The sequence below is a fragment of the Penicillium odoratum genome, assembly GCF_028828045.1.
Source record: "Penicillium odoratum strain IBT 22623 chromosome Unknown utg000002l_segment0_segment0, whole genome shotgun sequence".
In the NCBI taxonomy this organism is placed as follows: domain Eukaryota; kingdom Fungi; phylum Ascomycota; class Eurotiomycetes; order Eurotiales; family Aspergillaceae; genus Penicillium; species Penicillium odoratum.
Window position 1 is genome coordinate 1,115,732 of NW_026643144.1, and position 24,640 is coordinate 1,140,371.

Sequence of the window (24,640 nt, forward strand, 5' to 3'; positions counted from 1 at the left end):
TTCTTCATTCAGCACAACGACCAGTTAATTCGGAGTGGCCTTGAACATGTATTTAGTCGTCAATAGCTCCCAAACATCGGTTTCTCCCATTCAAGTTTCGAGAAACTTCTCGGATATCGACCAATTTCCGACTTCAAGCGAATAGTGAACTTCTATGCCGTTTCTCAAAGTAATTTGCAAACGTCCGTAATCTTTTCTAGGGCAGCCTTCGATTGTAAAACCATCGTAGATTCTGCCATAGAAGCTTCCCATATCCACTCCTTGGAATGAGTAGTTAGATATCTCAGCCCAGCCCCCTGATTGAGCAACGCTGCCCACGATCTAACCCAGGATATTAGCATATCACTGTCCCGAGTATAAGATCCCGAGTATAAGAAAGAATAGAAAAGTATACCTTGTATGTATTGTCCAAGTCATCCGAAGTGGGGAAGTTACCCTCAATGGTGAACGAGATAGGATTTTCGATAGTTGGATGAGTATTTTCGTCATAGTCATCCTGGCCGACCTCCCCCACGGAAATTCTTACAATCTGCCAATGCTTGGCACCACTGCGCTGGCCAAGTTCAACGCGAAGGCATTCACCTATTTGAAATGGTTATATAGTTATTTTATCTTGTTTCCAATTATCAACATACCTGTAGGAGCTAGGGCCAAACAAAGAAATCAGCACCGAGCTATTTGTAAATTTGAGGAAGGAATGACTCACCAACACGATACTTCCAAAGTGTTTCCTTGGTTTTAGAGTAACCACTAGTGGTACCCCGCTCTCCAAAACCCATGTTGTCTTGATTTCTTGATATTAGTGTTTTAGAAATAGGACAGTTGAAGGAAAATATATCCTCGGCTTGGAGGAAGCGGCGCTTCTTAAATGTCTGCTCTTCTCCGTGAACACGTGTTGGTGGTCAATAACTGGATGAGGGGCAACGGGTTGGGTCCTTGGAGCTCAGCTATGTCGTAATTATACACCTAGTCTACACAGATATGCGTTGATTGGCAAGCCGATCTAATCTGTTTGTATTTTCATTGGAGTACTCCTTGACACTATCGCTTCTTGGCTGGCTGAAAGCCTCCACCCTATTCATGTAGTGCACGCCTATTGGGCTATGCTCGATTGATTTGTGGGTATGTCATCTAGTGGGGTTGGGGGTTCGTCAATTCAACACCGTGATCTTTCTACAATGATGAACTAGCGTCTCTATTCTGGTGCTGTACGTCTAGCCCTTGCATCAATCAAATTAATTACCTTGAAGACTACCCACCATCACAGTCAGCAATATCCTGTAGAGAGAACCAGACCATCTTTGGGTGTAGGCGGTTAACTTTCAGTGGCCTATCTTTCAGTGCAAAGCCCCACAGTTCAGCCCACTCACGCCAAATTTCCAAACATAGAATTGATTGTCTCTAATCGCTACCAAAGCGCCGATTTATGCGCCCCTGTTTGAGATTCGGTTCTATCGGGAAGAAAGGGTAATATGGGTACCCGGGAAACGGAAGAAAAGGATCAATATCTGTATTTCTCGAGGGATTGAGCATGGAGGAAAGATAGAGTATCCGTCTATAATGGATATGCCATAGGTGAGTCTAAGCCTAAACAGGAAGATCACCACATGGTCACATGATCGAAGCACTCTCATTCCGCTTCTCAACCCCGCTTACGTACTCTCCTTTAACGTATTTCACATGAGCGCCGCACCCCAAAACACATAGTAGGTGCGATAATTGCAACTCATTATCTCAACGACAATTGTCTGTAGGAAATTTTCTTGAATGTAAGTTCTTTTCATGTGACATCTAGTCATTTGAGAGATATTTGAAATGTTCGATTATCTGCGGACTACCAGTATATATCCGTCGGGTTGAACGATGTAAGTTTGGTTATCGTGATGATATAAAAGTTTGGTTCATTCAAAGTTGATATATGTCACTATCCTTATCGGAGTTTATCGGAAGATAGTACAATTTAATTGAGGAAGTGTGCGTTAATATATAAGATTATCAAAACAGCCTTGACTCTGGTGTTTTGGGTGCGGCACTAGCATATGAAATACTTTACTCTTTAGGTCAACCTGTAAACACCTTGCATTATATATATCGTATCAATGTAATGATTAGTACATACGACCATAGGGTGTGGAGAACAGGGCTTCCCGTCCGCTCAGCCGTACTTAAGCCACACGCCGGTTAGTTAGTAGTATGGTGGGTGACCACATGCGAATCCTGACTGTTGTATGTTTTTGCTTCTTATTTTTTGTCGAGGAAACTCCCCTTGCCGCCCTAGTACATTGATACTGTAAACTAAAATAGATACATTTATAGTGTGGCAAGCTCCACCGGTGTCTGCCATACCCTCTAGGCCTCCAGCCGAGAGCGCTGGTTTTCTGCTGGCTTGTTTTGATAACGGTTATCACACACTCCAAACACTATGGCTTAACAGTAAATTAACAGGCCAAGGTCTTGACAAAAAAATCAACAAGCTTCTCCTTATGTTCATCCACATCATCGTAAAGTTGAATATGAGTCTTCCCCTTGACTTTGTAAAGCTCCTTGGGCTCCTTCGCCCGAGCAACTGCCTCTTCACTGAAGTACAGTGTATCCGCGTCTGTTCCGGCAATCATCAAAAGCGGCCTCGGAGAGATCAAATCCATAAAGGCAAATGACGAATAGTTTACAATCAAATCCATACTTCGGACTGGCAACCGGTTAATCGATCTCGGATGCTGAGCTCGCGGGGTGCGATAGTAATGGCTGCCTTCCTTGAACAAAGTAGGAACGGAATCCGGGACTCCTTCAGGACTGTCAGGAAGGAGCGGGCGCATGGGAACGGATTCTCCCTTTGCCTCAACGATTCTCGCCTGGCCGCACTCCTGGAGGGTGTTTTTCAAGGACTCGCGGTTGAACTGCATGGCGGTTCCTTTCATCCCCTCGCGGAAAAGATCACCGACATCAGCGGCACTAATTGTAGCGACAGCTTTGATTCGAACGTCGGTTTGTGCAGCGAAAGGAACATAGCCACCCGAAGCGCAGATACCGAGTGCACCAATGCGATTAGGATCAACCTCAGGGAAGATCGAAAGGAAAGTCACGGCGCTTCGAACGTCCTCGGCGCGCTGGAAGGGGTCTTCAAGACCGCGAGGCTCACCTCCACTTTCACCTTGATAGGCGGCGTCGAAGGTCAATGCAATGAATCCATTCTCCGCAAGGATTTTGGCGTGTAGACCGGCAGTCTGTTCCTTTACGCCACCCATAGGATGGCCGATTGCAATGGCGGCACGTTTGCGGTTTGGGGCGTTGCTGGCGGGAAGGTAAAGATTTCCGACAATGGTGATACCTTTGCTCTTGAATTCGACACGAGACATAGTTGTGTATTGGTAGCTTGATGAAAACAAAATGACAATGGAGTTGAGATAAAACAGTCTAGCCTTTGAGGGCAACGTCTTAGTTAAAGATCTTGTTCACAAAGATAGAAGTGCTAAACATCTTCTATATGCATGGTCAGGGATATTGCCACATAAAAGCATCACTACAAATGCGTCATCATTGAGTTCGTCATTACTCGGGGTTGACGGATATAAGCAGAGTAGGGACGTGACGATGTGATCCATGGGTATCGGCAACAAGGTTTCCCCCGAAACCACAGATAATACCCGCTAATTATCGGCAGAGGCAGATGACAGCTGATGTGTCATCATTCCCCGGGGCGGCGGGGCCGACGGACATAAGCAGAATATTCACGTGATAATGTGGTCCAAGCCACCCTAAAACCTTAGTATGCATTATGAGCAACTCCGTTCCTAGCAGGGGAAGAAAAGCGCAGCAAGGGAGAACAATGGTGTGAAACAAGCTATAGGGATCTGTTTTTAAATTACACTGTACCTGAATTTCCTAATACAGATTCAGTGTCACCTCGCAATCGCTGTTCAGACAGTAAGCTATTCAGTGAGCTGATGTCTAGTCCACTCAATATTAGTGCAAGTTGCTGTAACCCCACTCATGGTCGAGTTTTGGTCCATTTGTCGATAAGCAACTTTATGTGTGTAAAAACTGATGTTAACCTTGACCGCGTTTAGCTCTTTTTCTTGGGGCATTAATTGTAGCATAGGACCATGATTGTTAATTCGGTTACACAAATTAACATTCGAAAAACAAATAATATCATAAATTGCTTTCGCCGTCAATAGAATTGCTAACATGATCCGACAAATCCGAAGTGGTCATGTGCTCTAACGCCAAAGCAGGTCATTACTAAATTATTTCATGAATTGGGGTTGCCTTTTTCACGTTCTCGACCTAGCGCTGAATATCTTCTACGGACCGTTAAGCTATACCTTTCTTCAAAGAATGGGGGCGAAGCTTTGGGCTAGGAGTGCGGCTTATATTGGGCATGATGGATCGTATGTGATATATTTTGGAGTTTCTACGCTTCTATGCTGTCAGAAGCCTGCCATCTACATCCATAAAACCGATCGGCATGTTCGAAATTGTCATATAATATGACTGACTGACCTTCTTCAAACATGGCATTTTCTGTGAAAACTGCGCGCTATGCTTGGTGAGAACCATAATCAAAGCAACCTTGAAATGACTGCTTATTCCATCTAAGACGTCCAATATATGAGCTTGATGGTGTCATCATATCTTGAAAAGAGCTGGCATTGACTAAGCAGGCTCCATTTCACGGATAAAGCATCGGTCCCGTGGCAACGGGCTTCAAAATACCCTCTTTCTCCATTTCAGCGATCATATTGGCCAACATAAGATCGCATCCCCGAGCAGCACCTAAGCTCATGGTGACCGGCAAATACTCCGTTTTTCCACTTTTTGTACCATTAAATGGAACCTCACCAACTAGAAACAAAGAGGGCATGGGTCAGCAAAGAACCACGAAGAAAAAAGGGTCACTGATGCACACTTGGGACAATTAGATCAGGTGTGCTAGCATAGACGGCAATGTTGCTATCGGACATGCCCCAGAAAGGAGGGCTTGGGGGACTAGAAATTAAATATTTCAGTACAGTATCCTTGAATGATATCATAGGCTCTCTGGGTATCTTACGCAAGGTAAGTGTCACGGTAGGCGACAGCACCAACAGAGTTGGGATAGATATAGATCGCATTGGAGCATGTGTCGTTGTCATTGGCGCCAAAGCCACCAGAAGCATTCCACCAATCATAGAAGAAGGTCTTGTTTTGCCATGCTTCGTCAAATCCAGGTTGTCCTTTCTCTTGTCCGATTTCCGAGCGAAGAAGAGGGCCGGGGTTCATATATGAAATGCGGCCATCGTGCTTCTGAGCATAGTCTTTGTAAAACGGCACACCCAGGTTGAGCCACTGATAAATCGTAATGAGGAATACGTAGACCTAACCTCCCCAATGTCAGACAGCCTCACCCAGGGTTGGTAGGTAGAGCACTTACGTATTGGGTCATTTCTTCCAAATTTGATGGTGCACCAGCAGGACGCGTGGTCTTCCAAGACTCATCGAGATCAACTCTCGTGCGTTCTGTGCCTAGGAAACGCTCAAGCTGGATAACAAAGTTCTCAATCATAGTCAATGCGTCTGTTGTTAATAGACTCAGCGGTGAATGAGGACTCAGGATACCAGATTGTCTTTGGGTAAGAGTAAACACTGCCGTTAAAGTCCTTATACCAGACGTGGACGACACGCGACCACAGCTCAGCACTGCGGGCAAAAACACCGGCAGTATCGAGACCAGTACAGAGAGGAATCACATTCTCCATATCCACTGCGCCAACAGTGGGTCTGTTTCCGAAGAGTCCTTGGGCACCAGCTGGGCCACGCATGGAGCCACCAGTATCACTTCCGACAGCAATGTCGAGCCAGTCATAAGCACCAATACCAGCACCTGGGCCGGTAGAAGAGCCACTGGGGTACTGGTAACCATCACCCTGGGAGAAGCGTTATTCAAGTCCGCCATTGGTAGAAGAAGACGGGAAAGCTCACTCGAGGATTGAAGGGGCAGTTGGAATCAACCCAATCAGCTGTCGGCGAGTCACCATTTGCGAAATTCACAGTGCCCATTTTGCCGACAAATACGGCTCCTTGATCAATAAGGCTTCGGATAGCTGGACCAGTCTCATTTCGTGGCTCGTAAAGGGAGTAGTAAGCTCTGTTTCCCCCGCTTGTTCGTAATCCCTTGACGTGGTAGATATCCTTGACACCTAGTCGAAGCTAGCAAGCCATTAGCGAAACTATTCATCACTGCTTTCGGGGCAAGGAACAAAGAGAGACAAGAATTAATCATATTACTCACGCCAGCCAAAGGTTGCTCAGGAGTCACGGTGGAGTAAAGACGAGAAGGAACAGCCACACCGCGTCCCAGAACACTCTGTAATGAATCAGCTGATTGATGCTGAGCATTCCGGTTCGTGATATAATACCTCCGAAGTAGCAGGGAGTGGTAGATATCCACCCTCCTCATCGCTGACGGCCGGCATCATGAACGCGTTATAGTCGTCCGCATATATCCTGTGTGCCTTGAAAACTTTCCCCGTCCTTGAAGATGCAAAGTAAGGACCTATGGGCAGCGGGTTTTTCAGATGAGCCTCCACTGGAATTTGATCACCCTTGCTCTTGAAATCTGGGGAAACAGAAAGAGCTTATTTCCAATTTTACCGAGTTCAGGAAGAGTCGACTCCATTTCCACAGATATGTTCTTCTCACTCCCACTATATGTGAGATAGATCACTGCGTGTATTCATGTTTAGCAAGACCACGTGGAGGAAATTAAACCATGAAGCTCTCACCATCCAAAAACGCAGAGCTGAACACATCTTCGCGATCCATGTAATCAGATAGGATCGAGCTGAGCTGATTACCGGTGAAGCTGGAAGAATTGGTGGAAATCACCGTCAAAGGGAATAGGTCAACGTCCTCCAGATTCAGCGTGTCGTAGGCAAATGCAGACACGCCCATGATCCGTTAGATGGCTACATCTCCGACCTAGTATGGAATACCATTGTGATCGGTCACTCTGACATGTGCATACGGTTGTGCATCGACATTGTGGATGATACCAATTGACAATCCTATACTTAGAGAGCCACGAGAGGGCTTGTCCAATGTGTGTGGAATTTTAGCCATCAATAAGCCTTTGGATATTTCCAATAAAGAGACCTTAATTTTCTTCTGTTTTTGAGTAGAAGATGTCTCTGGACATTTCTAGTCACTATTTATAATCAACACCATTGAGATCAGTATGTTTTAGTTTTCTGGATTCCGCAAACTTCCCACGAATCAAGTGGTATGCTATCATTGACTTAGTTAGATTCAACTCTAGCGGGAAGTCAAGAAGTAAAGGATTTGCGGCGTCTCTCTGTATGATAAGCTTATCAGCGGAAGTTTCCTTGTGGTGTCATGCAAATATGTCTCCAAATATCTAGAGTCATTTGGCCTCTGCACTTTTTTCGTAGCGTTAACTGACCAAGTCGACTCATTTCCTCCAGATCGCCCAATCCAAATCTCTGCGCAATGTAACCCTTCTTCCTGCTATTTGGCCGTTCAATAACAAGAAGAAACTGCAAAAAAAACCAACACAAGGCCCCTGTATTCAGCCAAATTCGATTCGGAGGCTCCGATGTTCGATTTTACCCCAATGGGAGGTTTGGAGTAGTTAGGGGTGCTTTATCATTGTTATCTTGGCAAGTATAGGGGCGTTTTGGAGACCAATATCAAGTCTTGCGGGGATAATGCAAGTTGCTGACATCCCCCTCCTTTGACAAAATCTCACATCCTCCTGTTAATAGTTATCAGTCCAAAAAATGGCAATTTCTTCAATTAAATAAAGCAAAAACATACAACAGTCAGGATTCGCATGTGGTCACCCACCATACTACTAACTAACCGGCGTGTGGCTTAAGTACGGCTGAGCGGACGGGAAGCCCTGTTCTCCACACCCTATGGTCGTATGTACTTTGAACTTCTTTGATCTGAGTTATATAATGCATATGTAATACCAATCCTTGATAAGTAGTGTTACCTAGGTAAAGTAAGGGTGGAAATTAATTGGGGTGCGCAAGCCCCGCAGTGGATCTCTCAGTGAAGTTATGATGGATATCTTTGTTTCTACACACCATATCTAACCCGAAGCACGAGTATCCATCTATTCACCAAATATATACATATGTATACAGATCTGTTTTAAGAATAAATAAAAGTTAGAAACATTGAATATATATTATTCTAGTCAACGAAATAAGTAAGGTAATGATCAGGATCTCAAAAGGTGCCACATGTACCAGAAGCTAGGCTTTAGACACCTCAGGGCTCAAGGAAGCACTCGTATCCTTAGGTCCAATGTCATTGCCATTTGCCTGGCCGTTCATCACCTCATCTATCTCTTCAAGTGTCTTTCCCTTCGTCTCCACCCAGAAAAATATAACAAAGGCGAGCTCAAGAACATCCCATGCGCCGTTAATCATGTAGGTTTTCCATCTACCAGAATTAGTCAAAACCCGATAAATGAAGTAGCAAGACTGACCCTATAGCGTCTAGTGCATAAGGGAAAGCGAATGTTGTAAGAAGTCCACACCCCTTGGTCAATAAGTTATAGACTCCCATTCCGTTCGCTCTTATCGCGTAGTTGAGTACTTCAGGGGGGTAGAGAACAGTCAACGGAGTCCAGCCAAAGCTGAACGCTCCTTGGAACAGGAAGATTGCAGCAACAGTCCTATTAACTATCAGCATAGATCAAAAGATGGCAGGTGTAAAAACAACGCACCCATAAACACCACTCTCGTTGTTCGAAGTTCCGTAAACTATTGCTGTCAGCACCCAAATTCGTGTTTCGGACAAAGAACAGACCTTTTGTCAAAGCACCAACGCAGAAGAGGAAAATTGTGAGAAGGGTGGTGCTGATAATGGCCAACGGTTTGCGTCCAATGCGGTCGCTTAGGAATGTGCCAATAACAGCAATCACTAGACACCAGACGTTGAGAACGACATTCTTCAAACTGGTCAGTCCAAATTTTCAGGAAGAATGTCTCAATATCTCACAATTTGCAACTGAGTGTTCGAATCCTTGATACCGGCATTGTCCAGCATGATTGAAAGATAGTAGGAAACAATATTATTGCCTGTATATTGTCAGAGCTTCTTCGTGCGGAATTAGAATGTCAAGCAACGCCTACCAGAAAGAATGGCACATACTGCCACTGAAAGGGCGAGCATCATCCTACGTCTGCTGGACTTTGTCTTAATCATTGTAAGCAGCGAAACAGTCTCACCATTATACTTTTCAAACTCCATGGTTTCAATGATCTCTTCGTACTGGGCAAGTACAACTTGATCCTCCTTATTCCCGTTTGCGGTAGTAAGTGCAATGACTTCGAGGGCTTCATCTCGGCGATCTTTGTATATCAACCATCGAGGCGAATCTGGAACAAATGGAATAATCACCAGGCTGATCAAGCTGAAAACTCCCTGCAAGGCTGAAGGGAGCCGCCACGCCCAAGTGGAGTCATACTGCGCGGTTTTGTAAGTTATGGCTGAACTTAAAAGACCCCCTGTTCCTGGGTTAGAATACTCTCGTGATATCCTTGATATGGTGTAAACTTACCGACGTAGTAAAATGTGTAGAAAATTCCCAAGCCGAGACCTCTCCATTTCAAAGACAGCGTTTCAGCAAGATATGTGGGACCAGCAATTGCAGAAGCTCCCATTCCCATGCCTAGCAAAATACGGGCGGCAATGAACATTCCGACATTCTGGGCAGCAGCTTGTAAGACTGCCGTGCAAACGGTGAATACCGCAGCCAAAGCCAGTGCCTTCTTTCGACCGATCAAGTCTGTAACTTTGCCGTAGAACAGACTGACGATACCACCTCCGACCCATGTGGCAGATGTGTTGAGAGAAAGAGTTGAAGTAGTCAGATGGAAATAGTTTTTGTAGGAGGGGAGACTATTTAAAGCGTTCCTGTACGGACATTGAGCCGCGGTTAGTGCTGCAGATGCGAAGTATCTGGGTCGACTTACATCATGGATGAATCAAATCCCATCGTCTGATAAGCTCATCAGCAATTGAAGTTTTATGATAAGGAGTGTAACACACCGTTGAAGTAATGCTTGACACCAAAATCAGCAGAACAGTCACCACTGCAAAATGGAGTAAGCGAAATATCTTGGAAGACAGGTATCATCTGGCAGCGGGATGTGTACTTTCGGATGATCTGGGCACCCAGGCCATATTGTTGAGCTTAGCCATGCTGCTATGATATGAGATATCCTCGACTCTTTCGTAAAGCAGCGATCAAAGGAGACTTGTTCAAGACAGTATTGCAATCCCAAAAATTGCTAACGAATCTGTCTTCTGCTTTCCTCGATGATACTGTCACAAAGTAGGGCAGAATATTATATGTATGCTGGATTTCTGAAATGGACGAAGGATACTGGCAAGGATGTATGAATATCGTACAGAAGATAAGATTAGAAAAGCCACCATGTTCCAAATCGAACAAGTTCAGCTGGGGAATCATATCAAAATTGATGTGCCATCTTTACGATTCAGAGGTCACAAGTCCATGCGAAGCACGATAAAGGCATCAAAAGCGTGATTTGGTGGCTACTCCTGTATTCTCATACCTATCGCTATCAGAATCTTCCAAGATAAAGCATTCCTTAAACTGATCCGAGAACGTGACTAACCGGTATAATCAGTTAAGACCCACTTTGAATCAGCGAATAGTTTTGAATGAGGACGTGGCTTAGAGGCATGTGCTGCTGCTTTGAGCTTCGTACTAACTATGATAAGCCTTGAAATAGCCGAAGTCTCGTACGACTTCCCCGCACTTCGTACGAAAGATATCGAAAGTGGGTCCGTCTTTCCTATCTAATCCAAGCAAAGCTAGCTTAATTTACACTTGGGACTCGATATGGAATTGTACACTGTATACTTATATTGTTGACCAAAGCTCTCTTCTACAAGGAATTAACACTATCTACAGGTGCTCAACTGGAGATAGACTGACTCCTTGACTCCCATCGACTCCGCACAGGCGTGTGGAATTTCAGCTATGGGAACCATGCCTTCTTCCTCACAGCAAAATAATTGTCATAGTATGCCGGACACCTTCGACGTTGAAAGTATTCTACAGGGCCTTTCTCTCGCAGAAAAAGTGTCCCTTCTGTCAGGTGCAGACAATTGGCATCTGCACGGTATCGAGCGACTGGGTATTCCACCAATCAGAGCGTCAGATGGACCGAATGGCATCCGCGGGACAAAGATGATCAATGGCGAGCCAGCATCATGCATACCCTGCGGAACTGGCCTAGCTTCAACGTGGGATGTGGATCTGATCCGACGAGGAGGCCAGCTGCTGGCCGAAGAAGCAACTTCTAAAGGCATATCCGTTATTCTTGGTCCTACAATCAATACACCTCGCTCTCCTCTCGCTGGCAGAGGATTTGAATCATTCAGCGAAGATCCTGTTCTTGCAGGTCTAATATCAGAGGCTTTTGTCAGCGGTGTCCAATCGAAGGGTGTCGCCGCCACGCTCAAACACTTTGTCTGCAACGATCAAGAACATGAAAGAATGAGTCAGGACTCGCGACTTACTGAGCGAGCTCTCAGAGAGATTTATGCCATGCCTTTTCAGATAACCCTGCGATCTGCCAAGCCATGGGCATTGATGACTGGCTATAACAGAGTCAATGGAGTCCATGCAAGTGAAAATTTCCACTTGCTGCAAGATATTCTGCGGGGCGAATGGGAATACGATGGTCTAGTCATGAGTGATTGGTCAGTATTCCATTTCCTAAAATATGAAAATCCTTTTGACTTTTCTAGGCGTGGAACATACTCCACCACAGAAGCAATCAAGGCTGGCTTGGATTTGGAGATGCCTGGTCCCTCCTATCTACGTGGTAATTTGGTCAACATAGCGCTCACCTGTGGAAAGCTCACGGTAGATGAAATCGACATTTGTGTTCGACGAGTCCTGGAATTCATCCAAAAATTGACTTCCAAACTCCCAAAATCCCCGACCGAAACCAGCATTGAATCAACTGAGAAAAATAAATACCTTCGAGAAGCCGCTTCAGCAGCCATTGTCCTCTTGAAAAACAACAACAAGGTTCTTCCGTTTCAAAAAGACAAGTCCGTGAGTATAGAAGAGTTTCAAGTTCAAGAAAGCTCCTAACAGTAAATAGATTGCGATCATCGGGCCAAATGCGAAAATAGCCACGATTTCTGGCGGTGGCAGTGCCAATGTCGTGCCATCCTACACGGTAAATCCATTTGAAGGCATCTCATCCAAATCAACAAGCCAAGTCGAATATTCCCTGGGCTGTACGGGGTACAACAAAAATCCACTTATCACCGACATTATGACAGACCTGAAGTTCTTGGTCTACGCCGAAGGGCCCTCAAACACAATACGTGAATTGTTGGACAACTTCCCCGTCTCAAGCAGTGACCTTTATCTCTTCGATTATGTACCACCACTTCCAAGCTCTCATCGGGGGGCTTGGTACGCTTCCATCATTGGTTCTTTCAAACCTCCAGCTACAGGAACATATTCTTTCAGTCTAAGTGTGGCCGGAACAGCCAAGCTATTCATCGATGACAAGCTTCTGGTCGACGCTTCTAAAGACCAGATTTCTGGCGGTGGATTCTTTGGATACGGCACGACTGAGACGTACGGCACAATGCTACTCGAAAAAGACGTGGTTTACGCGGTTCGGGTGGAATTTGGATCGATCGCAACCAGTCAGCTTCCAGGTCCAGGATCGAATTCTACGGTCGGTGGTGGAATCAGAATTGGTTGTGCCTATGTGGTGGATCTGGAGGAGGAGATCAGCAGAGCTGTCGACATTGCCAGACAGGTTGATCAGGTTGCCATTGTAGTGGGACTGAATGTGAGAGTCCATCCCTTATTTATAAAAAACTGAATGAATGAGAATTTCAAAAACTGACCCTTCGCAGGCCGACTGGGAATCTGAAGGTTATGACCGAGAGAGTCTTCAACTACCAGGCGCCACCGATCGGCTGATACATGAGGTCGCTTCTGTCAATCCGAATACTGCAGTTATAATCCAATCGGGCACTCCAGTTACAATGGATTGGGAACACTCAGTACCGGCAATTATCCAAGCATGGTACGGGGGAAACGAGCTAGGCAATGCCATTGCTGATGTCCTCTACGGGGATGTTAACCCGAGCGGCAAACTGCCCCTGACATTCCCTCTCAGACTGGAGGACAACCCCGCATTCCTCAACTATGGTTCGGAGCGGGGGCGGACCCTGTATGGAGAGGATGTTTACGTGGGCTATCGATACTACGAAAAGACGCGCACAAGAGTCCTCTTTCCTTTTGGGCACGGACTCTCTTATACCGAATACATCATCGACAACGCAAGAGTTGAGGTATCTGAGATGGAGGATTCAATTGTCCTTACTGTCGATGTACATAATGTTGGGGCTCGGAGTGGCGCTCAAGTGGTCCAAGTTTACTTCTCGCAACGGAATCCATCGATCGCCAGGCCTGGAAAAGAACTGAAGGGGTTCAGCAAGGTCGTTCTCGAGAGTGGAAAAAAGAAAAGTGTCGATGTGCGGATGAGCTTGAAATACGCTACCAGTTTTTGGGACGAACGGAAGAATTCCTGGGTTATGGAAAAGGATACATTTGATGTTTTGGTCGGATCAAGCTCCGCGGATGATGAGATGCTGAGTTTATCCTTTGACTTGTTGCAGGCTCGATCTTGGAATGGGCTCTAATAACGAGCAATCTATAGACAGAGCTCAATAATGTAAGAATGGATCATCTCGGTCGCTAAATTGCTCTTCAAATCAATTTTGTTTTTGATATTATATAGAAAGAACATCGATCTACTGAGTTATTCTTTGGCCAATGATCATCTTAGTGGTATAGAACACATTTGAACTAAGCAAATGCTTACCATTTGAAAAATTATTGCAAAAGGTCCTCAAACAAAAAGCGATTGGAGAAGCCAGCTTGTGGAGGTAAAAGCTCCGGAAGTGCATTTGCAGCCTCAGAAGACACAGCGTACAGTGAGTCTCGCACTGTGCCCAGAGATTCAATAATGTCGGAAATGTAGGTACTCTGTGGTGGCCATATCATTTTCGAGGCCAGCCTCTCTCTCTCCTCAATTAGAGCAGACAATATAATCACCCCTCGAACAGCGATGGCACTGGTTTCGAATTTCTGAAGCATCGATATACAGTTTGTCACCAGATCACGGTGTGTCCGGAACTCGACTTCGGTTTCCGACCGATGAAAGATATCAAGGCACAAGATGACACCAGCAGCGACGCAAAAGGCTTTGTCAACCCAGATAATAGGGCCATCGACACCCTTATGTTTGGCTTCATTTAAAATTGTCTTAGAGGCCGCTAAACAGGTGCGGCGCGTGACAGCGTACGCCGGATCTGTGAAGCTTTTTCTGATAAAGGCACGGTGGATCATGATGATCTTGTGCGCGAAACATATTGTTAAACTCTTCCTTGCCCAGATTATCCACGGAGGCCAGGCTGGGTCAATCGGCTCTACTACGTGAAAATATCGTGGTATTCCTTGTGTCGCTAGTGTGCGAATTCGTGAGTCATACTGCATGACAGTCTCATACAACGTAAACTGCGTTGTTGCTTGAAGCATGGCATCGTGATGGTTGACCATGAGCTTTGCAATTTCATAAAGATAGTTTCCGTAGCTTGTATATGTCGGGAAAGTGGGTGTTATAGGATCCATTGTTAAGTGGTTTCGGCTTGAGGGCTTGATGGTCGTAAAATGAAGCGGGTTGATATAGTGGGAATCGGTAAATGGAAGAGACATCCAATCATTGATGCAGAGAAAAGACCAAAGCCTTCGACCAATTTCGCGCTTCAGTAGCTTATGCCTTTGCTCTTCTTTTGAGTTGCCGGAGATGTTTTCCAGGGCCGGGTCATGATGAAGGCGATGAACCCCTAAACGCTGGGCAATCTTCAAGGCAGCGCCTAACAGTACTGACAGCTCTTGGGAGTGGCCTAGAGGATGCGCGGACATGCTCAACGTTGCAAGAGCATGAATAGAGTACATATCGGGGTTTGATGTATACTCAGCCTCATTCAGACATGAAATTGTCGCTTTATACCATTGTTCTGACAGACTCGTCACTTCTCTTTTAGAAAACCCCCATTCTGCCAGACGTGTCTCAGTGGCACAAGTTACGCTCCCTGCCATTATGGCAAACAACAAAGCAAGCCATTGTAGATTGAGTCCGCGAACGACAAGCGTTCCACCCTGACCATCCTGGTCGTCAAGAGCGTTCTCCAGCTCGAACCGTAAAGTTGGACCATGGTAACAGCCGTGATACCATAGCAGATAAACTTCATGATAGTGGACAAGTTTCCAAATATGGTCGGCGCTCGGCATCAGTTTCTGTAGAAAGGTTTGACGAGGCACATCGTGTGCGGGGTACCTGGGCCCGATGCCCTGGGGGGAGAGCCACGGCTGGCTCGAACCACCCCTGTCAATGATTCGGTTTTGTGGCGGGGACCGTTCGTCTGTTAGTGTTGGATGACTGAGACTTTCCAACCAATTTTCTGCGTGCGCGTCTTTGCCTAAAAATGTGGCAGATTGGAAATGAGAAAAGTACTGCGCTTGGGCTTCTCGTATTGTTTCTACTGAAGTGGCGCTTCGTGCGGGGTGAACTTTAGGCCGTGGTGTTCGAGGGTAAGCGCGGTGAATTTGAGGATTGTACGGTTCATGCCACCAAACCGTACATTTTCCCGCAACTCCGCGTCTGAGGCATCGCCCGCAAGGAGTTTGACGGTCGCACTTTTGTCTTCGCAGTGAACATTCCGTACACGTCTTACGTGGTCGGGGCATTTTTGCTTGTGCGCAGGGCGGCCTAAACGGACAGAAATGCGGAGTGTGATATGGCTTTACTCACGGCACAATCCATAGGATTATATTTAGTAGATGGTCACCTTTCAAGCTTGGGGAATAGCCGATGCAAAATAGTGCATGATGGGACGTATCCGATTGGTACGATATGGGTGTTGGATTTGCCGAGCGGACCCGACTTTATCTTTTAACATCTCAGATAAGAGAATGTCAGAGGAATACTTACTAATGGTAAGGAATAAAGAGCTCAGTCGTATAGAATCCATATTCATTAGCCTGTCAGATTATATTCAGCAACCACTGGTCATCGGACATCGCACATAACCTGCAAAGTAGACGTGTTGAAGCTATGGCTTAAAAAAGGTATCTATTCACTCTAGGCCTCATTAAAAACGTTTGAGGGCCAGAACGTCCAGCCCTCAGCTAACCCACAGTACTACTAACACTCACCTAACCCTTAACCCGCAGAGGACCGCCCGCGGATGGCCCTTACTAACCCGCATTTGTGAAAAAAGTTAACCTTTCCTAGCTTGGATGTATAGTCTTATCAAATTATCCCAGTAAAAAGTTATTACTTAAAAGTGTAAATATACATTATCACTCTAACTTTAAGTTATGGAATTTATAATATTCTAAACTACTAACCCCTTCTTCAGATTAGTAGTGTCAGGGTGCAGGCTGGCAGGGTTATAATAGGAGAAGACCGGCGGGATCGGGTCGGGTTCAGAGGGTTTCTAATTGATCCGGCAGCAGGTCGGCGGACGGTCTAGCGTAAGCTATTATACAAGACGTAGCTCGAAGAGCTACAACAGGATCCAGATCGGAAGTGCAGATAAACAAGATATAGATCACGTGCCCGTGATCTCCCTTATCGGTCTTAGCGGGTCCCTACGGACCCTATCAGGACACACCGTGACAGTACCCCCTCCCTTAGGGCCGAACTCCGTTGAGGCGAGGCTTATGGGGGTATCTCCTATGGAAGTTCCGGATGATCTCGCGGGCGTGCGCGAGATACTCAATAGGTTCCTCAGTCGGGTCGTCGTACCCAATCCACTTAACGGTGTATTTCAGGCGCGGGCCTCCACGGCCGCGTCGTTCCCATCGGGAATCCAGGATATCTTCTACTTCCCACTCCTCTAGTCCTTCGACTTCGACTGGGGGCGGGGGTTCGGGCACTTGCCCCTGTATAGGGTTCTCGGCCGCGGGCTGCAGCAGGCTTACGTTGAATACCGGGTGGATCTTCATGCTGGCGGGCAGTTCGAGTTTGTAAGCGTGCGGGCTTATGACTTCGAGGACCTGGAAGGGACCTAGATTCTTCCAGTCTAGCTTCTTCTGTGGACGGAGGGTTTTGATGTTCTTGGCGTTCAGCCAAACCAGTTGTCCAGGGCGGTAACGGCGGGCAGGCTTGCGGTGACGGTTCGTTTGTTCTTCATAACGGGCCTGTGCGGACAGAATCTCGGCACGGATGTACGACGTTAGTTCTTGCATACGTGTAGCGAACTTCTCAGCGTCTCGGGCAGCAGGGTGGCTGTTCGGCAGGGATGGTTCGAACCCGATACGGGGGTGGAACCCATAGTTGGCATAGAACGGGGAGACTCGCGTACTCTCGGAGTAGTGCGAGTTCGCAGTAAATTCGGCTAGCGGTAGCCACTCGGACCAGTCGTCCTGTAGGTAGGATACGTACGCTCGGAGATATTGCTCTAGGACAGCGTTCGCACGTTCGGTCTGTCCGTCTGTCTCTGGGTGATAGGCGGTAGACAGCAGGTTGGTTATCCGTAGTCGTTTGGTCAGGTGTTTCCAGAATTGGGCCACAAACTGGGGCCCTCGATCGGACACGATCGTACTTGGTAAGCCATGTAGCTTCCAGATATGACGGGTATACAGGCGGGCGACTTCTTCAGCGTTACAGGTTCCCTTACAGCGTATGAAGTGCTTCATTTTGGTCAGGCGGTCTACGACGACAAGGATAGCGTCGTAACCATGGCTAGGCGGCAGGTGTGTGATAAAGTCCATGCTAATATCTTGCCAGGCTCTCTCAGGTACGGGCAGCTGTCTCAGGATTCCCTGGCGGGCTTCTCGGGCGGGTGTGATTCGGCGGCAGGTGTGGCAGTTCTTAGTGCAGTCGCTTACGTACTGGTAGACTCGGGGCCAGTAGTACTCTCGGGATAATAGTTCGTACGTCTTCGATCGGCCAGGGTGGCCGGCAGCAGGCTTGTCGTGGCATTGGCGCAGGATTTCGGCTTTCAGTTTATCGTCATGAGGGACGTATAGACGGTTCCGGTAGTATAGGTGATTACCCCTTCGTTCGCAGTCGGCAAGTGTGATTCCGGGGTGGCGGCTAGCGTTGGATAGCAACGCTTTTAGAATCGATTGCACCGTATTGTCTCGTTTATACGCTTCGGATAGCAGGTCTTTGATCGCGGGCGGTAGTTCCGGTGAGTTATTCTCGGCGAACCGGACTCTCCTTGCGGGTGTGGTCGTAGCTGGTGGTTCTTCTGGCGGTTCTTCTGGCGGGTCCGGTAGGGTGGTTACGGTTCCTTCCTTCCTTGAGCGGGTTATGGCATTCACTTGCAGATTCTCTTTCTTCAGGACGGTCTGGCTTTGGTGTAACAGGCGTTCATCCCCCTCCTTAGGGAGATCTTCTGACCTCCTGGTCAGGGCGTCGGGCTTCGCACCCTGCTTTCCGGGCCGGTATATGATCTTAAAGTTAAATCGGGACAGGAATTCGGACCAACGGGCTTGGCGGCGGTTCAGGAGCTTTGTTGTCGTAAAGTATTCCAGGTTACGGTGATCCGTTATGACCTTAACGGGCGAGGACGTGCCCTCTAGCTCAGGGCGCCACTCCTCGAAGCAACGGATAATAGCCAATAGCTCTTTATCGTATATCTCGTAATTGCATTCGGCTGCGGAATGCTTCTTTGAGAAGAAGGCAACGGGGTGCAGGACTCCAGTATCATCATACTGCGATAGGACACCAGCGGAAACGAAATCGGACGCGTCCGTTTCTAGGATGATCTCTTTAGACCAGTCAAAGGGCTTCAGGACGGGGGCGGACGTAAATGCTTTCTTCAAAGCTTCAAAGCTCATCTGGCAGGTAGGGGTCCATTCGAAGCGGACGCCCTTCTTCGTGAGCTTCACGAGCGGAGCGGTGACTTTAGAGAAGTCTCGGATAAAGCGGCGGTAGAAGTTACCAAAACCAATGAAGGCTTGTACGTCGGTCAGGCAGGTCGGGGTCCGCCAGTTCACGATCGTCTCGATCTTATCGGGGTCCATACGGATACCATCCTTTCCGATGATGATACCAAGGAATTTTGTCTCGTAGACACAGAATTCGCACTTAGATAGCTTCGCGAATAGGCCAGCCTCCCGGAGGCGTTGTAGAACCTTCCGCACGTGTTCAATATGTTCCGCTCGCGTGCGGCTATAGATCAGGATGTCGTCCAGGTATGCGGTACAGAAGCAGTCCAGGTACTCTCGCAAGGTATCGTTAATAAACCGTTGAAAGGATGCAGGCGCCCCAGTCAGGCCGAAGGGCATCACTAAGGACTCGAAAAGTCCTAACCTCGTACGGAACGCAGTCAAGTATTCTTGCCCTTTCGCGATCCGTAGGTTATTGAAGGCGGAGATGATATCAATCTTCGTGAAGTATTTCATCCCCTTCAGGTTATTCAGGGTCTCCTTCGTGAGCGGCAGCGGATAAGGTCTTTAGTGGTGATCGCATTCAGCGCGCGATAATCTACACAGAAACGGAGGCCTCCGCCCGGCTTCTTCACGAACAGGACAGGCGAGGCTGCAGGCGAGGAGCTTGGTCGAATAAAGCCCTTCTTCAGATTATCTTCGATCCAGTCCCTCAGGACTTCCAGCTCGTTACGGGACATAGGGTACAGGGGGCCGAACGGCAGAGGTTTGTCTTCTTGTAGCACAATCTTATGGTCGTATGGTCGGTGGGGCGGCAAGCGGTCAGCTTCCTTCGGGGAGAACACTTCGGCGAAGTCTCGGAATTCTTCAGGCAATATAGAGGCAGGGTCAGGTTCGGTCGTAGTCTTCAGGTTCAGTGCAGCTTCGATATCTTCGGTAGTAATAGCGAACATTCGGTAGTTCCTTCTAGCATATGCGGCACACGCTGCTAGCGACACAGCCGCGATATCTCGTTTCTCAAGACCAGCAGGTCGTGCTGGTAGGGACTTCGGACGGGTCTTAACGGGTATCTCGTGGAGCGCTCGGATCTTCGCGCTTTGCTGGGGAGTATTACAGTTCCTTCGGCAGAAATCGCTATTGAACTCGACAGTGTGTTCAGCGAAGCGGATATAGGGGTCATGTACTTTCAGCCACGGTAGGCCTAGTACGATAGGGTAGTGTGCCAGCTGCGTGGCCAGAAAACAGGCTTCTTTCTCTCGGTGGTCGTTAATACGGATGTGCATCTGCACGTAGTGGGTGATAGGGCCACTTTCAGCTTCTTGCCCATCAAACCCTTCCAGTTGGATCGGGTTCGTGAGCGGTAAGAGGGTTAGGCCGTTCTCTCGGGCCCAACCTTGGTCAATAAATCTCTTTCCTTCTGCTCCGGAGTCTAACATGGCGTAACTCGGGAGTTCCTTTCCCTTTCGGTACAGTGTGATAGGTAATATCATCAGGTCGGATCGGCGGGTTTCCTCTTCAACAGAGAGGCCATTCAGGGCGGCGGCGGATAGACGGATAACGCGCGGTGGAAGCGCCTGGTCGCGACTTAGGCCAGGCTTACGCCTTTTAGCGAGTCCTCAGGGGATAGCGTACGGCTAAAGGTAGGGCGGCCACGGGGGGTACTCCCCGGGGACGGAGAGCGGTATCCATTCGGGGGCGAGCGGGGGTAGACAGTCATCTGGCGGGCTGCTAGTGGGCGTTTATCGGCTTGCGGGCAGTCTCGGACAAAGTGCTCCTTTGAGCCACAGCGGAAGCACGCATTCTGTTCATATCGGGATGGATTCTGACGATTAGGGGAGAATCGGCGGCGGGTGGCAGACAGGTCCATAGCATCAGGGTTTGCAGGCGGGGGTGTGAGGACCCGTTCGGGGCCTCGTCTCCATGAATTAGGCTCGGCAGCCTTCGGGGCGGTCCTTACAGCTGCAGTAAGCGTCCGGGGGGTGGCTAACTGGCCACCATCGTACTGAGCTCGACGATTCTCCAAGTTCTGAAGGAATCGTGCCAGGTCGAGGTAGTCACCTTTCGGTGGTTCGTGGTGCAGTAAAATACTCTTCAGTTCTCGGTTGATCGCTTGCTCAAGCATCGTAGGTAGGGCTTCCTTATGCATCTCGCCCTCCATAGCGAGACGCTGGAACTCGGCGAAAAACACACTGAACTCCTTATTCCCTTGTCGTAGGCGGTAGAGTTCGTTTCGGGCGTTACGGGCGCGGTTAGGGTCTCCAAAGGCCCGTTCTAAGATGTCCAGGATATCGGTAAAGTCATTCAGCTGGCAGACGCCTTCGCGGATGTACGGCAGGATCTGGGCGTAGGGGACGCCCTTCAGGCGGTTGGTCACGTAGGTCATTCGGGACTGCGGGGTCGGGTAACGGTCACGGTTGATATTCAGTTTCTCCTTAACTTGGGAAATGAATCGGCGGAGATCCTTTCGTTCTCCTTCAAACTTGTCAGGGTCGGGAAGACGCTCGGATCGTACGTGTGAGCCGGAAGATTCGGGAGTAAGCGACGGAGGCGCTCCCATAACAGCAGCTACAGCAGGCTCAGCGGCAGGCTCAAGGGCAGGGGCAGGTACGGTATTCACCGTAGGGATAGCGAGTTCAACCGCACGCATCCGTGCGGCTTCCGTGCGGGCGATAGTATGCTGCGCCTCATCGTAAAGCTTCTTCTGATACTCAAGGAATGCAGCATCTCGCAGGTGGTCGCGCTCGGCCGCGGCCAGCTCCTTCGTAAGGCGGGTAATCTCTATCCTCGCGGCTTGTAGTTGTAGTTCGGCTTGGTCCACACGCTCACGGGCGTTGGCAGCGTCAGATTGGATGCTTTCGATATAGTCATACGCGCGGCGGCAGTATTCGAACCACTGGTCGGGGTGGTCCTTCGCATGTTCAGCGAACTGTTCTAGGTCGCTCGGTAAGAACGGGGGTTGCGGGACCGGTACGGACATCTTCAGACGGTCAACTTCCTAAGAGGGGTAGGAGCTACGTAGTGTCAGGGTGCAGGCTGGCAGGGTTATAATAGGAGAAGACCGGCGGGATCGGGTCGGGTTCAGAGGGTTTCTAATTGATCCGGCAGCAGGTCGGCGGACGGTCTAGCGTAAGCTATTATACAAGACGTAGCTCGAAGAGCTACAACAGGATCCAGATCGGAAGTGCAGATAAACAAGATATAGATCACGTGCCCGTGATCTCCCTTATCGGTCTTAGCGGGTCCTTACGGACCCTATCAGGACACACCGTGACAAGTAGGCTAAAATAAAACATTATCTATATTACCTCTAGGAATTACTTACTACAATATGACTTGATCTCTTGGAAATTAATAATATCAATACAGTAATATAGTCAAAATTGAAGACATAAACTAGAAGAGGGTTAAGTAATAGTACAGTAAAAATTGAAAATAGAAACTAGAAGAGGGTCAAGTAATAGTACTTTATCAGAATAACTTTCTGTCCATGAATGGTAATATGTATATATTACATATTCTTGAAGCCAATAGGCAGCCAAGTGGGGGAAGATGACGAATATACTGTAGATAAAAGCTTCACACAGAACATATGTGATAATGGGTATGGAGGAGAAAAGAAGAGAGAGAGCAAAAGGTCTGGAGGTTAAGCCTGCAGACCGAAAGAGCGCTGCCCAGGTCACATGACCCAGGAACACCGACACATATTTATTATGTATTTATATCAATGTTTTTTATAGATTTTATAGTAATTATATAGAAAACAGAGAGTCCTGTCCATGAACAGAGAAATGTGTCCATGGACAGGCCCATGCTAGAGCCCAAGTACCACTACTAATATATCACTATAGAGAAGTGGTAAACTATGTAATCTGCTTTGTTATACTGCTAATTAACTTAACGTGATCCACGGTCGCCCGAGCGACACGGCCGCGCGAGCGACCCTACCAACTTTTCAAAAATCACCAATTTTCAATGACTATTAAAACCATAAAAACGATATAAATTTTGTTATCTAAAGCGAGTAGGGCAGTAAGTATACCATTTTATCCCGCACCCAGAATATGTTACTTGCCGCCGAATTATAGGCATAGAAGGTAAGGTAGGCTTAATAACCGTATTTGTAGATACCTCTGGTAAATATATATCTTTACTTATATCTTTATCCTTATAGACCACATCATCTTTACTACCCTCTAGACCCCTAAAGATGCCTTTCTGGGTAGTAAATTTTGGTATTATCTCTCTTTTTTTGGTCTGTTTCTTATTAGTAGCCTCTAGCTGGGCGCAGCGATTCTGGAGAAAAATATGGTGGTAGACCACTTTGATAGTTATGTTGTAGGTCTTCTTAATCTCCCTTTTTGTTGGTGAAGAAAGGATTGAAGAAGAAGATTCTAGACCTTTTTTGATCCGAGATTGCGATTTTGTGAATTTTGAGAGAGTCTAAAGAGTACTTGGATCACTATCACTACCGGAAGAGAGTGGTCTTTGAGAGATGATCTCGAAAGGAGGAAGAGAATCCAGGCGCATATTTAGCTTTTCCAAGACTTTATTAGCATCGAATGGTGCTAATCCAGTAGCTGAAAAGCTATTTTGTATAGTAGAGGTCTTAAAAGCACTAATTCTCGCATCTGCGATTATTTTAAGGAAATCCTCCTTATTAATAGAGTTCACTCCATTCCGCATCAAGGTTGAAACCGCTCCTCCATAAAGCCTCTTCAAAACCGAAAAACAGCCTATATCCAAAGGTTGTAAAAGGTGAGAGGCATGAGGAGGCATGCAGATTGCGATAATTTGGTTTTCTTCACAAAGTTGGTCAAATTCGGGGGTCAAATAACTCCCATAGCCATCGAGGACCAGTAGGCAATATTTTCCTACTCTTGTCCTAATATTTGGAATAAAAAGGTGTTTCAACCACCATAAACCAATTGTATTAGTAGTCCAGCCATTTTCACTCATAGTGAGACGTGCTTCTTTTTGATTCAAAAGGAGAAAGGGGCGTAGATACTCTTGAAAAATTTTTCCCTTGAAAATAAAGAGTGGAGGCATAACACTTCTAGAAGCTCGAATACACTCAATTATGGTTAGCCATTCACGATTTCCAGCCTACAAAAGAGCTCTTTTCCCGTGGTATTCTGCAGAAGTAATAATTTTTTGTGTTGCGCCGATACCCATAGCAAAACCACTCTCATCAAAGTTAAAGATATCGTCTAAAATAATACCCCACTTTTCAATGGTCTTTTGAACTAAATCAAACCATGGCTTAATGATCCAAGGGTCTTCTGAGAGTGCTCTCTAATAGTCGTATTTACGAGAGAGTCGAGTAGAGAGATTCGGGTGTCGTTTGATGAATTAAGAAGGCCAATTGATACCAATAGTAGATGGTGTGTTTTACTTTACACTAAGTAAAAGATTAGCCATATCTCGCAACATAGGCAAAGTAAGAGCTACACCTCTTAAGTCTATATCAAGTAGCCAATTCTCTATCGATTGCTCCTCAATTTGGGTGAATATATGACCAGATGCCCTCTTTTCAGCAGCAGATTCGCGCCTATTGATCCGGGCCTTCAAAGTTGAGACAGGTATCTCAAAAGATCGTGCAGCAGCTGCAGCAGAGGGATATTTACCATCTTTTATAGCTTTTATAGC

At 47.1% G+C, this 24,640-nt stretch overlaps 7 protein-coding genes across 7 annotated transcripts; 1 reads left to right on the top strand and 6 right to left on the bottom strand.

Annotated features, from left to right (window-relative positions):
• Nucleotides 1-90: 90 nt before the first annotated feature.
• On the bottom strand, nucleotides 91-779 carry N7520_002448 (uncharacterized protein; the record flags this gene model as incomplete). The annotated part of the gene is made up of 3 exons (XM_057136383.1): nucleotides 91-321; nucleotides 395-582; nucleotides 707-779. 3 exons carry the CDS (start codon nucleotides 777-779, stop codon nucleotides 91-93), a joined length of 492 nt encoding a protein of 163 aa, XP_056999069.1.
• Nucleotides 780-2,438: 1,659 nt separating this feature from the next.
• On the bottom strand, nucleotides 2,439-3,356 carry N7520_002449 (alpha/beta hydrolase; the record flags this gene model as incomplete). The annotated part of the gene is made up of 1 exon (XM_057136384.1): nucleotides 2,439-3,356. One exon carries the CDS (start codon nucleotides 3,354-3,356, stop codon nucleotides 2,439-2,441), a length of 918 nt encoding a protein of 305 aa, XP_056999070.1.
• A 1,316-nt stretch (nucleotides 3,357-4,672) lies between these two features.
• On the bottom strand, nucleotides 4,673-6,933 carry N7520_002450 (uncharacterized protein; the record flags this gene model as incomplete). Its single annotated transcript, XM_057136385.1, is given in 10 exon segments — nucleotides 4,673-4,837; nucleotides 4,908-4,989; nucleotides 5,054-5,328; nucleotides 5,414-5,570; nucleotides 5,590-5,906; nucleotides 5,962-6,189; nucleotides 6,272-6,346; nucleotides 6,399-6,598; nucleotides 6,634-6,705; nucleotides 6,765-6,933. 10 exon segments carry the CDS (start codon nucleotides 6,931-6,933, stop codon nucleotides 4,673-4,675), a joined length of 1,740 nt encoding a protein of 579 aa, XP_056999071.1.
• Nucleotides 6,934-8,261: 1,328 nt separating this feature from the next.
• On the bottom strand, nucleotides 8,262-10,218 carry N7520_002451 (uncharacterized protein; the record flags this gene model as incomplete). The annotated part of the gene is made up of 10 exons (XM_057136386.1): nucleotides 8,262-8,451; nucleotides 8,498-8,686; nucleotides 8,738-8,774; nucleotides 8,821-8,962; nucleotides 9,013-9,092; nucleotides 9,147-9,521; nucleotides 9,575-9,930; nucleotides 9,990-10,015; nucleotides 10,066-10,109; nucleotides 10,173-10,218. The coding sequence occupies 10 exons, from the start codon at nucleotides 10,216-10,218 to the stop codon at nucleotides 8,262-8,264; spliced, it is 1,485 nt and encodes a 494-aa protein (XP_056999072.1).
• Nucleotides 10,219-11,035: 817 nt separating this feature from the next.
• N7520_002452 (beta-glucosidase) lies at nucleotides 11,036-13,728 on the top strand (the record flags this gene model as incomplete). Its single annotated transcript, XM_057136387.1, has 3 exons — nucleotides 11,036-12,112; nucleotides 12,162-12,869; nucleotides 12,937-13,728. The coding sequence occupies 3 exons, from the start codon at nucleotides 11,036-11,038 to the stop codon at nucleotides 13,726-13,728; spliced, it is 2,577 nt and encodes an 858-aa protein (XP_056999073.1).
• A 193-nt stretch (nucleotides 13,729-13,921) lies between these two features.
• Nucleotides 13,922-15,190, bottom strand: N7520_002453 (fungal specific transcription factor domain-containing protein; the record flags this gene model as incomplete). Its single annotated transcript, XM_057136388.1, has 1 exon — nucleotides 13,922-15,190. The coding sequence occupies one exon, from the start codon at nucleotides 15,188-15,190 to the stop codon at nucleotides 13,922-13,924; it is 1,269 nt and encodes a 422-aa protein (XP_056999074.1).
• Nucleotides 15,191-20,579: 5,389 nt separating this feature from the next.
• Nucleotides 20,580-21,971, bottom strand: N7520_002454 (uncharacterized protein; the record flags this gene model as incomplete). Its single annotated transcript, XM_057136389.1, has 1 exon — nucleotides 20,580-21,971. One exon carries the CDS (start codon nucleotides 21,969-21,971, stop codon nucleotides 20,580-20,582), a length of 1,392 nt encoding a protein of 463 aa, XP_056999075.1.
• Nucleotides 21,972-24,640: the final 2,669 nt, after the last annotated feature.